Below are 16,905 nucleotides of genomic sequence, written 5' to 3'. Positions count from 1 at the left end.
TAACAAAGTTTCACTTTACCTTGATTACAATAGAACAAAAAAGGCCCTTTTATTAATACAATAGTATTATCACTAATAATACAATACTACACCCTCTGTCCTAAAAGAAACCGAACTGTTCGAAAATAGAAGAAACTAGTGGGGCCACCTGTTGTATCTTTCTGTTGACGAAAGCGGCAACCTTCATTAGTGTTATGTCAACTGTTTATGACATTTGTTTCAATAGAAGCCGAGTTATAGTGCCAAGAGTGACAGTGGGGTTTGACGAACCGTCGGAAAATGAGTTTCAAACAGAGAGCTGCGATTGACTTTTGTGTTAAACTTGGTAAAAGTTTTACCTAAACTCATCGAATGCTTCAAAAAAGCGCACCTCCCGTACTCAAGTTTACGAGTGGTTTAAGCGATTTCAAAGTGGTCGTGAGACGCTTGAGGACAACGAAAAGCCAGGCTGTCCAAAAACTGGACTCAGCGAAGATAACATCGAAAAGGTGTGTGATTTCACCAAAGAAAACCCGAAATCGTCCGAGAGACTGATTGAAGATGAATTGGGGATTCCGAAATCAACTATGCACAACATTTTGACCGAGAGTTTGGGCCTTCGTAAATTGAATTCGCGATTTGTTCCTCACAAGTTGACCGACGACCAAAAAATGTATCGAATTGAACACTGCAAGGACCTCATTAAAACTCGTAAGCAGTACTGAAACTTCCTTGAAACGATCGTTACTGGTGACGAAACGTGGTGTTTTGAGTATGAGCCCGAAACAAATCGCCAGAGTGCTGAGTGGAGACCACCAGAAGAGGGGCATCCGAAAAAAGTCGCTTGGAGAAATCAAAAGTAAAGGCAATGCTGATTTGTTCCTACAATTCCAAGGGCATCATCTACAAAGAATTCGTTCCGCCTGGTCAAACGGTCAATGGTGAGTTTTATCTCGAAGTTTTGAAGCGACTGATAGCGAGATTTCTTCGTGTACTGCATGAATATCGTGACAACCGACCATTCGTCAAAACACACTGTCACTCTTGGCATTACAACTCGGCTTCTAATGAAACAAATGTCATAAACAGTTGACACAACACTAATGAAGGTTGCCGCTTTCGACAATAAAAAGATACAACAGGGCGCCACTAGTTTCTTCTATTTTCAACAGTTCGGTTTCTTTTTGGACAGAGGGTGTAGCATTGTATTATTAGTGCTAATACTATTGTATTAATAAAAGCAAGGGCTTTTTTTTGTTCTATTGTAATCAAGGTAAAGTGAAGCGTTATTTGATATACAATAAAAAAAAGGGCCTTGATTACAATGAAGATGACTAAATTGTGCTCTCATTCTATTGAAGAAGATCAGTTGCAATCACCAGTTATGGAAGGTCTTGTAGCTTGGAATGAGAGGTCCTAACTTTCCAAGTTAGGACATAAACTTGGAAAGCTTGCCGAATTTGGAGGACAAAGAAGTATGTACCATCGCCAATTGGATAGGATTTCAGGTTGCTAGACGAACACAATGGATGACAGAGAAGAGGAGTGTTCGGGAAATCCGAAAAGAGAAAACCCATGGCATTCTGTAAACGAAAAAAGAAGAAAAAAGATGGCGATCCAATTACTAAGAGCGGTAAGCACACTGCAAGTGGAATTTTACTAAATGCGCATTAGATTCAGTTTGATCACGCAAAAGAGCTGGTTGCTTTGGATTTACGGAAGAACAACTAAGGCTATGATGTCCTTTTTATGCTGTTTTCTTTTCAGGATAAAAAATCCGTATGAGACCGGCTAACTCACCTCTAGCTGAAAAGCCCTGAAAGGTTCTTCGCATTATAGACGGGATTCGAACCAAGGTGTTTCCAACCAAAGGGCATCATTAATACCGACGATCTATATCTAGAGCAACAGCACAAGCTTCTGCGAATCTTTTATTCGCGTGTCCAGCATTGAGTGAATCCACATGTGACCAGTGCTTTAAAGGTGCTAAGCAGATTGAAATGATTGTGAACGTCATCAAAAGGAATCCAACAAAGTTAAGGGATGCGATACCAAACATCTCAAGGGACGATACTTTTCGTTCGGAATCGTGAAAGAAAACTTAAAGTCAATCAGTGGAAAGTTTCGTCCGTTTGAGAATTAAGTATGAAAAGGGTTCTGACGTAATTGTCCTAAAGCGATGTCACGTCCTCTAGAAAGAATTATAGCCTTTCCAAAGGAATTACAAATGAAGAATTCCGTTTGCTAAAGGTCAGTTTCACAAAAGATTCTGCAGGGAGTTAAATTTGAGAGGAATTAATTTTACGAGAATACGAAGGCCGATCAACAACAACAACAAAAAAAAAAAAAAAAAGAAGAGAGGCATTTCTGATTCGGCATCGACGGGAAGTCGCTTTTCTTCTTTAGCTGCACACTCGACGACACAAAGTTCGTGTGCTGTTACGGGATTGTGCACAACTCCCGTGGGCAAAGCGGGCCAAGATTCAACAGTTCGGTAAACGATACTTGAGAGCTGCTTCATAAATCAGTGGAAGAATAATTTTTTTTTTCCTTCTATTTTTTGAAGATCGCACAGCAAAGAAGAAGAAGAAGGCTTTTCTTCCTTTACAAGTTCATCCATAATTCCCTTTCCCACACACGCACGCACTGAGCAGTCAGTAGCCTTGTCGTCTCAGAATAACGCAACGCGACATCCCTGTTCACCGCACTGTTTGTTTAACGACATAAATGGATCATCCTTCTCGTCGCACTCCCCTTACGAATTCTCTCTGGCTGTCGGAGGGAGTTCGCCAATAGCGTGGGAGTCGATTATTCAAGAGAGGACGATAGTCACATCGATCTATGACGTCATTGAATACGTAACGAAACGTAACGAAAAGCCAAGAAATCTCCACGAGAAAAAAAAGGGGGGGGGGGGGGAATGAAATCACGTGGCTGTTAAAATATCGAATGTAAACTGACCCTTTGGATCAGATCGTTATCTCTATTCCATCTTCCATTCCATCCTTTGCAGGTGCACTTGTTCTGTCTTTCTGCTTCTGGTGGAAGCTTTCTTAGTAGAAGCATTTTTGGCATCATTAGGAGCTTTCTGATCGAGGTTTGCTCAGTTATCTTAGCACCATCAAATCATTTCTGTCTGAGCATTCCTCTTATGTAAGATGCCAAAAAATGCAAACAAAATTACAAAAATAACCGACATGCTTAGCGAGTGTACGAACTAAAATTTCAATTCGCCTGATTTCCAGTGTTCCACTTACATCAAAAAGTCACGAGAACTTCGAAATGAAAATTATAACAAATGGGTAGGGCTTCATGATCGCCGAAAACCAGATTTTGAGGCGCACGTGTAACCATTTCGGAACTACAAAACCACTCCAAGACTGGTGCTAGCTCATTGCGTCACTGACAGCAGCGTTTTTTCAATTCGTGTGTTTCTGTTGTCTCACGGACTTCACCTCAAAACTGACCACGAGATCCAAACTCTCACCAAACATCACGAACGCATAACACGGTGATTTTCAAAGATGACCTTAAACGAGTGAGTCTCTACTTGACACTTGATGTTGTTTACAGAAGCAATAACTTGTCGAAACATGTCGTACCCAACAGACAGTGCGATTTAGTGGAGATCCAAGTTATTCTCGACACTTCCTGTTCATTATTCATTTTGATTCCACATTTCCAGAGACAATCCTCGTAGTGATGTACATCCCCATTACTCTTCCTGAGACCAAGCTTAAACAAGCAGTTCTATCCCGGAAACAATAATGTTTGCTGCCAGACTCTGTTTGTTTACCGTTTCAGTAGCCTTGAATCTCGACAGTCAAAACGTCTGCGTTCACAGACTACTAACCGTCTCGCTTGTCTTCTTAAGTAGTGTCTGGCAGTGACGTAGCCAAAGGGTCCACAATTCAAGTGACTTCGAAGGAGAGACGTCAAACTTAAAACGTGTGTCAGAAATGTGGCTGCAATAAACTTGTTCTTCTGTCACTTCCTATATTTGCCCGTTTCACATTGCTTCTTTCGTACCATCATTCTTCACCTTTCCTTTCTTGAATTCAACGTGGTATTCAACCCATCAAAGTCCGTGTTTCCAATTCATGTTAAAATGCTTCTTACAGTGACGTTAAAAATCTATTTCTTATTCTTTTTATTTCATTTAAAACCAGGTTTGGTATTTCTACAGCTTTCCTTACTTGTTCTGTTCACCTTACTTTATGCCTGTACAAAATCTTAACATTTCTACTTGAAATATTAGAAACTATTTCTTCGTTCATTTGAAAGACTATTTTTCTGTCCTTAATATTTCGCTTTTTTAAATAATAATAAAAAAAACTCAACCCCAAATGAGGATTCAAAAAAATTTTCTTCATCTGATTTTATAAAATATTTCCGATCTTGTGATATGCACGTGACGAAGAAAATATGTCGTCCTCATTTTTATTTCATTTTTTTTATTGTCCTTTCTATACAAATTCCAGACAAGGTTAAATTAAGTAAGCATCCTATTTTTAATCCTCTAAATGCGAACTTCACAGAGATCTTATTTCTTTCTTTTATCTGATCAACGTTATCTTCATAAAAGGATTTTACAAATCTTATTAATTCTTGTTCAATTCCTGCATCCTGCGCAGTTGTCATTCTCTTTCTTGCCATATGTGTTTATCCAGGAAAAGTTTGCACTTCTTCATTCATAGCTTCTTACTTCCCTGTGATACTTCGCAAACACTTACCTAGTGTCGTAGACGACAGCTGATCATCCAAAGGCATGGTCATTCTCCAACAGGGGCGAATGCTGGTCTTGAAATTCACGCTTGCTCTTGTTATCATTCAGGGAGTGAGAGGTGTGATTGAAGTCTGATTAGCGGAATAATGAATTACTGACCATTTTAAACGATGTATTTATAAATTTTATGTACATTTAATCATACAAATACGACATTTATTTTACAAATGACATTCTATCTTTTTTCAGTTTAGCTACTTGAATACAAATTCTATCCTATGGTTCTTCTTTATGAACTGGTCAATGACATCGTCATAAAAAGTTGGTTGTAACTTAATTTTCCCAAGCAACACGCACACTTGTAAAGGCTGCTGAAGCTCACTGGCTAGAGCTACGTTGACTGCGTATGGCCTGTGTCTAAGCAACAGGATGAGACAACGTGAAATAGCTATGCGCGCGCATGAAATCACAGTGCTGCAGTGAGGACTTGTAAGCTCCTACAACCGAGCAAGCCAAGGTAGCTTTGACTAGACGAGCAAGCATCGGCCTTCGATACACAACGCAAAGCTCAATTATTGCCGCGCAAGCTTAAGACGTCTTCTGTCTACAAAAATAAAAGCCTAAACGGAATGCTTATAAATGAATGCATTTGTTAACAAATAAATAGTACTTCTTTCTCAATTAATGAGCTTGCGCAGCAAGCATACCAAGCATGGAGACGCCCCTGTTCTCCAACTACTATGAAGGCTCCATAAAACTAGTGAGGACTCCAAAAGCAAATAATGACTATCGACGGAACGTAGGGTGAATGCTGTATCGAAGATAAATCAAGAATTCTCTCGTGAAGTGAAAGGATCTGAAATTTCTCTCTGTGACTCATGAAATGTTCCTAAGCAAGGTGATTTTTATTTTTTCTTACTATGACATCAGCAGTCCATTTTGGTGGATTTAAATTAAACTGTGTTTCCATCAGTGCTGTGCAATACATTAAGTCGCTCGAAGGCTTCACAAATAATGTTTGTCATGAACAAGCACCCATCGGGAACCATCTGTATGACAGATAGTTTCCCGATGTATGAGAATGAAATATGTATGACATCTTCTGTATGACTGAAAGGTCACAAGCTACTTATCCATCAAGAAATCATTCATCGAATGGGTTGGTTGGATGGTTGATGTTGGAGCATCCCCATATAGTCTGGATCTCTGGCGGTGGGACTTCAGTCATCTATAAAAAGGAACACAATAGACGACATTTCCGGTCTGCTACTAAAGTGAAAGTCTTACTGGGTTTAACCAACAGTCGAGGGGATTATTTGAGAAGACATTGACTGCCAGTAAAATCAAAAGGATGCCTGAAGCGGAGGGAAGAGGACTTTATGTGGATGGTGTCCCAAACTCCTGCACTTGCCTTAGTAATGCAAGCGTCAAATAATAATGTTCAGTGGATTCTGAAACCAAAGAAATACAAACCACAAGAAAGCCACTTACTTAGCTTGTTCTTCCGCCTGTAGACAGATGAATTCCCACTTATGACAGAGCAGCTTCTTTAAACGAGCTAACGCCTCCTATTGACACAAAGAGAAAACACGAGTTTAATGCCGGAATGAAAACAGCATTAAATGTGAAATCAAATGCATTAAAAATTCTGTTTAGGCAGTAGTGCCTTGTTCTCAAAGCATAATAGATAAACAATATTTTCCTTTGAATTTTGAAGTGGTTAGGACCTAATGTTTCTCTCGAATCAAACACTCACCACGAGTTGCCTTGGTATTGCAGTACTTAAAGGAGCAGGGCTCTCCTTAGAAGTCCGTATATTCACCTTTTAGCAATAATTTTACTGGGATCATACACATGGTGTAATTTTATGTAACCCTCACCCAGGTAAGGTTTTTAAACGATGGTGCATTGGTACCGTGGATTTTTCTGTATTAGTTAATTTTGTATATTTTTGTATTAAAAATTTTTTTTTTTTACAAAATCTGAATACAGAAAAAGTCATCTGGTGCTGAGGCTATTCTGTGGCTGTTTCGAAAGTGGGAAGCCTTTTCAACACTCTCCTTGAAACTTAGCCCATCCAGTTTGTCCAATTACTACTCTCTGAAAGTAGCTCGACATTGTTTAAGTATCAGACTTTTAAGATCAATTAAATTCGTATTTACAAATCTGCTAATGTCTGGCAAAAAAAGTTAAAATACTTCGATCTGTAATAATTCAGATAAATCGGACAATACCTCGCCCTGTTACGTTACATGTTCACGTGACTAGAAATGGGACATTCGCTTACATAGCTTGACTCGGTAAATGATGGACGCTTTTTCCCTTTTCAAATTACGATAGAACCAATATAATTCCTTAATCTTTAAAAAAATGCACGATTTTAAAAAATTAAGACACTATTAATGATCCACGTGTAACATACATGACAATTTCAGTTTTATATCGAACTCACTTGTTCGTATTCTTCCAGTGCGTGTTTCTGTTTGTTCTTCAGCGCCCTCTTCACTAAATAAATAGCTAAAAGAGACAATAAGCCACAATTAATTAATCGTATATAGAAATAATAATAATAATAATAATAATAATAATAATAATAATAATAATAATAATAATAATAATAATAATAATATACAAGTACAATGATAATTTTTTAGTTACTCCGATGAAATTGCTATCAAATATAAAAACGATTAAGTTTCAGTTAAACAGAGATAATTATAGAAAAAATACAGAATTTTTTTTGTAATTAGTTACTAGTAAGAATCTGCAGTAATTCGAAAGTTCAAAAGCTTGTGGAAGTACTGGCTCTTCGCTAAGGATTATCACAAAACAAACTAATACCAAACTAGTTTGGAAGGTTCTTCTCTCATAGTCATCTCATTTATTCCATCTGTGTACTCTGGTACAGCTTTATCATTTCTTATTTCTTTCCTGTGTATACAGAAAGGAGACACTTACCATAGTCCGTGTTGTCAGGCTGGTGATGAGAAGGCCAGAAATATGGACACTGAAAGGGAAAAAAAAGTGTTTTTAACTTCTCAGTGAGTGAAACACACAAAAATGTGTAAACAGATCGAAAATTCTTTTAATTGACAAAAACAGTTTGGAAGAAAAGCCGACTGACAGAAGCAGTAACGAAAGATAACCATTTACAGGAATGGAGACTGCATCTAAATTGCTGCAAACCACCTGATGGGCTCATTTTCTTTGCAAAACGTAACTTACTATTTTTGCTACGCTTTTGAATAATCAATATATTTTACGTTAGAGAAATAACAGTTGTTAAACTGGACAAGTGCAACATTCCAGGAAACAATGTCAGCAAATTGTAACTGAAAAAGCACTTGTTAGAGAAGGGTTTCTGGTTGTTGCCGTATGACGATGTTCCAGCGAGCACTTACCAGGGTGGTCTGAAAGGTTCTCGGCCTCGACCATAGAAGGCAACACTATCGGCAAGACTTTTTTAAGTTGGTACATCTGTGATAAGCAATCATGTGAAATTGCAAATCATTCTATCAACTAGTTCGTTTTATACAGCTGTCTGAAGCAAAAGTGCTGTCTGTATCCCTTGAAATGGATAAAATTGAGTATCGTGCAGTTATAAAATTCTTTGTAAAAGAAGGTTTAACGGCAAAAGAAATTCATTCGAAGTTCATAAAAGTTTATGGGCACTCCTCTACTTCGTTTTCGACAATTAAGAAATGGACTGCCGAGTTTAAACGTGGTCGTACCACGCTTGAAGAGGATCCACGTGAAGGACGTCCAAAAAAGTGTAACAACACCAGAAATCAATGATCAAGTGCACGATGGTATTGGATGACCGGCGAGTCCTTCCTTTCCTTGTGATGATACACGTCCGTGAGTCCCGTTTTACGGGGAGGGACGGCACCGTCTAAGTCCCCTGAAATTTCATCCGGGCTCCGGAACCGACATAGCTGACGAATCAGACGTATGGCTGGGTTAGTATTCCTGATCGTAATCCGTGTGTGTTCACGGGACCGGTTGGCCTGCTTGCGGGATGAAAAACCCCAGATAAACTAGTGGAAAAATTCCTGCTGTCCACGCCCAAGACTGGCTAACTTGGCTATGGCTGAGAAAGATACTTAAGCTCCTCACATCGTCGATGGGAATCGAACCTAGGACACTCCTTCCCCAGGCATATGGTTGAGAAGTGCATAGCCACTAGGCTAACAAAGCGGACACCGGCGAGTCAAAGTGCGTGAAATTGCTGAGACTATAGGCATTTCAAAAGGACGTGTCGGATGTATTTTGCATGAAGAATTGCAAATGAAAAAGCTTTGCGCAAGATGGGTGCTACGCAGATCAAAAACGCACTCGCATGAAAATCTCTGAACAGTGCTTGGAGCGTTTCAACAAGAATAAAACTGATTTTGTGCGTCGATTTATTATTACGGATGAGACTTGGATTCAGCATTATACACCAGAATGCAAACAGCAGTCAAAACAGTGGAAAGAATCCGGTTGTTCAGCGCCAAAGAAGACAAAGTCGGTTCCATCAGTAGGAAAAGTCAAGGCATCGGTATGCTAAAGGCATTTTGTTTATTAATTATCTTGAAAAGGGTAAAGCAATAACAGGGGAATATTATTCCGATCTTTTAACCAGACTAGACGTAAAAATTCGTGAGAAAAAACCCGGTTTGCAGAAGGAAAAAATCATCTTTCATCAGGACAATGCACCTGCTCATAAAGATGTTATGGCAATGGGAAAATTAAGGGATCTGCACTATGAATTGTTGGAACATCCACCCTATTCCCCAGATTTCGCTCCCTCTGACTTCTATCTCTTCCCAAAACTAAAACCTTTTCTCGCTGGTCAGCGTTTTTCTTCGAATCAAAAGGTGATTGCAGCTGTAGAGGGGTAGTTTGCAGATCTTACTGAGAACTACTACAGGGACGGAATAATGGCGCTGGAGCATCGCTGGAATAAATGTATTAGTCTTAAGGGAGATTATGTTGAAAAATAAAAATAATTTTGAAATTATAAATTCGTTTTTTCATTTTTAGGCCGAGAACTTTTCAAACTACCCTTGTATGCAACCAAAGTCTTCTAGTTTTTGCAATGTCCTCTGTACTTGCCAAAAATTTCTTCATATAGTTTCCATGATTCACCAAAACTGAAGGTTTAACGATTTCCGATGGCAATTCGAAGAGTCAAAGGAAGAAATCTCACATTTATGAGATTTGATTTGGAAAAAAATGGCGATTTAATGCTTAATGCAGTCCCTGAATCAAGAAAATAATTTTAAAGTAATCTATTTGGGAGTCGGATGGCGAAGTGCAGTCAAAGGAGACTTCGGAATTCGAGTTCTTTATTAATAGCCAAAACAGCTGAAAATATTAGTCGTTGATGGGTTTTTCCAAACCAACAAAACGTCTCGCAACCTGCATCGTTTGACATTTTGCTGAACGCTGGTAGCTTTATGAAGTTTTATCCCTCCTCCTCCAGAAGACTTGGGTCTAAAATTTCAACACTTGAGCCTGCTGAAGGTATCCAAACGTAAAGCATGGAAACAATCTTGGTAGACGAGAAATAACAAAGAGAAAATTGGAAGTCCTAAAAATGAGGAAACGCCAAACGTAAACCCATATACACACACAAAAACAAACAAATTTGCATTACCCCCCCCAACACACACACACACACACACACACACACACACACACACACACACACACACACACACACACACACACACACACACCTTCTGTTTTTCCATGCTACCTATTAATACTAATATGTACACTGTGAAATTTCCAAAGAACATAATTAAGCCTACATGCGATGATTGACCTGTTTACAACGGCATCGATCTATTTAGCATAGCAACAGGTTCAAATCCGATATTACGTGACTTGATGCCGCCTTCAAATATCTACAACAGGTGTAGATGCTACGTATGCCTCTTGCAGAGCAGTGCCACCTAGTGTAGGTTTCCAACACCAATTATTCTTTGGTTATGGTGTGGCACTTGTTTATTCTCACGACAGTGGACTAATCTTTATCTCAAATGGAATGAGCGAGACATCCTAAAATGGAAATGACTTTCTTCCTGTAGTCATAGTTACCATGTTACTGTGGTAAAAACGTTTCAGCCGATAACTGTTTCACAAGTCAAGAAATGGTGACTTCTATTTAAATCTGTGCTGTTCATTTAGTGCTACAATTCGGTGGCTAATGCATTAACTGAATTTGCGATGACTCCTTCGGGATTATTGTCCTTTCTGAGAAGTACGCACTCTTCCAGTGGAATCGTTGTCACGAGGGATCAACGAACCCTTTTAGTGTTCATTCATGGAAGTCACTGTAGTTGTGTTTGTTGGAAAGCCATGGAAACAGTTGCCTTGAGACGCAGCTGAGGGACTGGTCGAGTTAATTTCGATCTGTTGAGTGAAGCTACGGCACAGTCACGCAAGCCGATACGCCCACACCGTTGATGAAACACCTTCAAGTCTGAGCACAGATAGAAAGTGGCCGTGGAGGCGGATTTAACAACAGACAGCCAACGGCGGCGGAACGAGTGCTATCTACCCAAACCCCTTAATGGACCCAACACTAAAAGCATTCTCTCTATGCACGCACAAACGAAAGTCCACGTGATCCAATAAATAATAAGCACTTGCCTGAAACCGATAGAGGGTGCTGTCGTCACGAATAGTTAGAGACTTGGTGTCTCCCACAGGAAAGAAGTAACCATGCTGGCACAGCAGGTTGCCCAAATGGATCGCTTCTGAAAGGAAAAAAACAACAACACATGAGTTCTAGAATTAATCCTCTACTCCTATTATAAACCTACTAAACATATGTACAAGCTTCTGTCCAACTTTTAAACAGACTCGTGTAATATGACGTAAGAAGGCTTCGTTTCTAATTCGGATTGATATTTATAATAATCATAGAAAATGTTTACTCAGTCGTTTTGATAAATTAGTAGGCAAATGTGTGCAATGCAACCAGATAGGATCATAACACGCAGCTGATAGCAATTTGCTGTCCAATGACGTCATCATTCACAATGAAGTAATGGTCGTTGTAATTTTATTATTGTTATTATATGACACCTCCAGTGAGTCCAAAGACTCATCGAGGGAGAGTGCGTCAACAGCATCGAACGATTGATCTCCTTCCAACTACTAACCGCACTCAAACTTGCTTAACTTTTTTGCATGAGCCATTAGTAGCAGAGGCTCTACCAATCGACTAACCTTTGCTGGCAAATTTTAATTTAAATTTTGGTAAATTTATTAGCTTTACTTTCTCTTAGCAACAGTCTAAATATGAAAAATAATGTTTTTTAATTAATAACAAATTTGAGGTTAGAAAGCGCGCTGTTGCAAATTGCTCGAGTGCAGTTGAACCAAAAGGAAGTGAATGAAATAAATACAAGTTAGAAAGAGAGAGAGAGCGATTAAAATTAGCACTGACAGGCTGTTAGAGTCAGTTTGTCAAGTCTGCCAATTGCATCTGTTGAGAACTTCGTTGTGTGCCTTGCGGAAGAAGACCTGTCAGCTAGGAATTAAGTGAAGTACGATGGAAAAGAAACTCAGGAAAGTTAGTTGAGTCTTTGACGGCACCGGCACACGAGGTCTTTTCAATGAGCAAGGGTGCGTTAGTTTCTAATTGTGCCCTGAAAGCAAAACAGAAGTTATTGTTTCGGTGAAAAATATATGCAGACGTACAATGAGTATCCCTCTTCGACATCAAACTGTTTTTAAAGAAAGAAAAAATTCAATTACGATAAAAAAAAAATGAAGACAACGAAACGGTATTGTTTTAAAATATAAAATTCCGACGTGAAAAGGCTTTGGTAACTTTAATAAATATTGCGGGCTTGGGGAATGCGCACTTTAACCACAGACTGGAATTTGTTAGAGAATTAGCAGCGCCGAAATGAAGTTTTCTACCCTCGGGCTATCTTAAAGTACTTCCACCGAGCCTGTGGAGTTAATGGTCGAAGTTTTCTCGGCTTTCTATAACATATCAAAGGACCGCACCGCAAATTCTTTTCCATCGCCAGTGGCTCCACTTTTTGTGCGCCAGAGTCTTTCCGGAAGGCATTTGGACAATCTTTCGCAAACATAAACATTTTAAGAGTTTTCCATCAAAAGGTTGCTCTGCCGTTAAAAATATTTGAAAGCTTTCCGTGGCTCATTCCATCGGTCGAAATAGCGCGCATGCACACAACCCAGGAAGAACATTCACAAGAACAGAGATGGTTTACCTGCTTCTTCGATATCCAGTCTCTCCATCAACCATTCCACCAAATCGTATGCTGAAAAGAAGCAAAAAAAAAAAAAAAATGAGAACTTGCAAGTCGTTACAACCATCAAATACCTTTGCATTCAAATATAAAATAAATATATAAAAATGAAAGATCAGTTAATAGTATGGCTGATATTTGAAAGAACTTGCCATACACATGCGCAAAATATTTCTAAATATCCGTGGAATGGATAGAATTCGGCCGTGGGACTCTCACCATTTAGACACTATTGATATACCTAGAACAGCACTTACACAGAATATATTTAAAGGTAGTTAAAGGCTCACCAACTTATGCAACATTAAAAGCGCATTCTTAGGCCTTCTGTAGAATCCGGATAAATGAAGGGCCTCAGTTTCGTATGGTTTAAATGGCAAGTTTATGTAGCATTGCCAGAGCTAGGATACTTTATTTTATAGTTTCAACTAGCCAGAACAAATAAAATACAGGATATTCCAGTACACTAACTGCATACCTAAATCGATGCTAGATAAGACCTAAATAGTAAATATAATTTTTTTTTCTATTGACTTAAATTTCCGAAGGAACCAGTCAGCCTCTTTTAGCCCTAATTTTGCGGAAATCGAAAGACGTTTGGTCTTCATTTCTCAGCACTGCCAAGGTTGACATTTCCTCGGTGTAGGTAACAATGTTACTAACTGATATTTATTTTTAAGTAGGCTTCTGGCGTGTGTTCGACAGTCGATTATGTTCAGTTGCGGTAATAAGAAAAAAGACTCGACTTTTTTTTAAGGAGAAAAATGTTCTACCTGTCTGATCCAAAGATATCAACTGTGATATCGGCTATTCGTGGAAATCTTTTTTCTAACCGGACATATAATGCAGATCTTGTGTGATGAGTTACCACAAGCTACGCTACAGAGGTCGAGCGACTTAAAGATAGTTATTCATTATTCTTAGAGACCGACACATAATTAAATCACAAAATGGAATACGCGGGAGAACCTCTAATTCCACCCATTTTAAACTTAAATGTATTTCTACTCCAACTTATATTCGTGCAAATCGTCTTTTCTTATCCATTCGACAACAGCGCATTTCCCAGCATGTAACAGGTCCTTTATGTTACGACTGGGAGTGTGGTTTCACTGAAATAAAATAAACGCACCACCACTACGTTCGTAGAGCTAGCAGCACATTTTCTATATACGAGGCAAGGAACTATCGATGACGTCTGGCACGCGGAAAATTTCATTTTCATTCATCGCCAGAACAAATAAGAATACACCTGAACAGCAACTTCCGAATTTTACCGAGGGTTCCCATTTTAATTTGAACTCTCCCATTCTGTTTAAGTGACCATACCACCTGAAATGAGCTCTGCACAAATTCCTGGATGTTAATTCAAGTTCCTCCCTCTTATACTTATTTTTAATTTTTTAATATGGTATTGCCATTGATTCCATCTCTTCACTCCCCCTAATCTTTCTCAGGACTCTCATATCTGCGGTCTTTGGTCAAGTGTTTTACTTCTAACCTAGCTCATAGATCATTAAGTTAAAACTGGTTTGAACACTGTCTTGTATAAAGCTAATTTCATGTTCCGACTAATTTCTCTCTTATTCCATATGAATTTATTCAATTGACTTCCCACCATACCAGCTTTGCTGATTCTGTTGTCTATTTCTCTATTTAATTTACCATCTTCACTAATATTTATGTTTGATGAGCTAATATGTTTTAGTTGTTCTCTAATTTCTTTGTTCAGAATGCAGTTAATCTTTTCAGTGGTTATGCCTATTTTTTAGTCTAATTTTATTGCTGAAATTCGTGTCAAATTTGTTACAGTCGCTATTCAATATAGTTGAGGAATTCTACAGTAAATGATGATCACGTCCTGTTTCAAACCCTTTACTCTTATTACTTGAACTAGAGTGGTGATATCTGTCTTCAATAACGTAGTCAATGAGACTTATTCCTTGTATCTCCACACAAGAAATTGTGAATTTGTGCACATCTTCGTGGAACATGCGTTAGCGATGAGTAGCCCAGGTCCTGAACAGAAATCCAGCTGCTAGTATCCATTATTAGTTGCTGTGCTCTTGTCTCTAAATTTAGAATAAAGATATTAATGTACATTGACAATATTCATATAAACATTAACATACGAGGATATTATGTTATGTTATGTAATATAAACATATGAATGAAATCAGTCCTATAACTCCTACTTCCCAAAGGGAATAGGCAAGCACCGTTGGCCCTAACTTTCTGAGGAGTGGACACTCTGCATTCTTCAAGCATTCGCTGATAGCGAGCTCATAATATCAGTGAATTAAAGTTTTTCAGGGGAACACAGCGCACAACAACCATCATTTCGTGTCCCTAATATATATCATTTATATATATTAGGGACACGAATATTTCGTGTCTTATATATATATTATTTTTATAAATATATATTTTTTTTCGTGTTTTATCCCTTTTATAAGGAAATTAAATGACTCTACATCGAGAATGACAAGGTTAATGTTAAGATACAACTAGTTTCGTTGAATACATCAACTTCTTCAGGTATCACAGGCAAAGAATTAAATAAAAAATAACAGAGACATGATAAAAATACATTAACAGATCTAGTATAAAACACACAAGTACATTTACATTTAAAAGAGAGGAATGCGTGCTTGAGTTCCAACTGACGTTGACTACGTGCGAGAGCTGGCGTGAGTGCGCCAGTATTGGATAGTGGCAACGTGTGCGTCAGAGATAATGTAGCTAAGGCTATTGTTAATATGAGATGAATCAAGCGATATTTCTCTAGATTCAATTATTTTTCTTTCAAGTTCATCATAGCACACATGGATATTAGAAGTTAGTGGCCAGTCTACGAGGTGTTGGCGGCCCTCATCCGAGTTGATAGAGAAGAGAACGTGGCTAGAGAGAGCGCTGGCTCTGGTTGTGTTGTAGGAAATGTCTGGGGTCACTACCCAGACCGGTTTCAACCTTTTTTGAGGTCTCTTCAGTTGAAAGCGGTCTGGGTAGTGACCCCACCCATAATGCATTGCAGTATACATCTTCTAGTGAGATGTGCTTTACATTATGGGAAAATACTAAGAATAGTGATCAGAGCTTTGCCCACCTTTACAATGAGTTGCCCTGGTGTTGCATCATCTTTAGACTTGAACTTTGTTTCAGGCGCAAACTTAATTGTTTGCATACTTGGGATTAGGAGTTAAAATAACCAAGTTTATAAAATTACTTGGTTATCCTAATATACAATATCCCCAAGTTAAAAAATTTATTATATATATATATATATATATATATATATATATATATATATATATATATATATATATATATATATATATATATATATATATATATATATATATATATATATATATATATATATATATATATAGAGAGAGAGAGAGAGAGAGAGAGAGAGAGAGAGAGAGAGAGAGAGAGAGAGTTATTATGGATATAAACACCATTTCCCGCAAGGCTACACCGCCATCTTGATGTAAATACAGTAAATCTATTTATAAAATATTGTGGATAGCTAATAAGAATACGGTATTACTATAATGACATTAATCTCAAAACAATCCTGTTATTAAAATGTGAACGTTTTTATAGTTGGAGTTCCCCATTAAAAATATTTAAGTAGCAAAACAACTAAATTCAAATATTAAGATATATTTAAAATGGATTCTTACCCAAGAAGGCACAAGGAATGGAAGTTAGAAACAGCTTCTGACTTCTTACGGGAATGCCGGTTTCTGGATCTTGCATGTCACGTATTAATAGCTCCATCTGAAAAATAAAATGCAAACTACATTTTCAAGTATTTCTAATTCTTATGCATTTCTTTTTCAGTTATTTTTAACTGCTTTCGAACTCATCAGATTTGAATTTAATAATAAATGTATTTTCGTTGCCTCAAAGCAG

At 38.1% G+C, this 16,905-nt stretch overlaps 1 protein-coding gene across 5 annotated transcripts in view; it reads right to left on the bottom strand.

Moving 5' to 3' along the window:
* LOC150097126 (regulator of G protein signaling 7-like) overlaps positions 1-16,905 on the bottom strand; it is a 145,068-nt gene that overhangs the window by 22,965 nt on the left and 105,198 nt on the right. For all 5 annotated transcript variants that reach the window (XM_090406806.1, XM_090406807.1, XM_090406808.1 and 2 more), the window contains 6 exons: positions 16,674-16,770; positions 12,946-12,996; positions 11,348-11,454; positions 7,664-7,712; positions 7,158-7,222; positions 6,197-6,273 (listed from right to left, as the gene is read on the bottom strand). In XM_090406806.1, coding sequence (XP_090262932.1) covers positions 6,197-6,273; positions 7,158-7,222; positions 7,664-7,712; positions 11,348-11,454; positions 12,946-12,996; positions 16,674-16,770 — 446 coding nt within the window. The remainder of the gene's footprint in view (positions 1-6,196; positions 6,274-7,157; positions 7,223-7,663; positions 7,713-11,347; positions 11,455-12,945; positions 12,997-16,673; positions 16,771-16,905) is intronic.

The sequence above is a fragment of the Typopeltis vanoorti genome, chromosome 17 (assembly GCF_054136105.1).
Source record: "Typopeltis vanoorti isolate ZY-2024b chromosome 17, IOZ_Tvanoo_1.0, whole genome shotgun sequence".
Lineage (NCBI taxonomy): Eukaryota > Metazoa > Arthropoda > Arachnida > Uropygi > Thelyphonidae > Typopeltis > Typopeltis vanoorti.
This window is presented reverse-complemented; position numbering and strand designations above follow the sequence as displayed.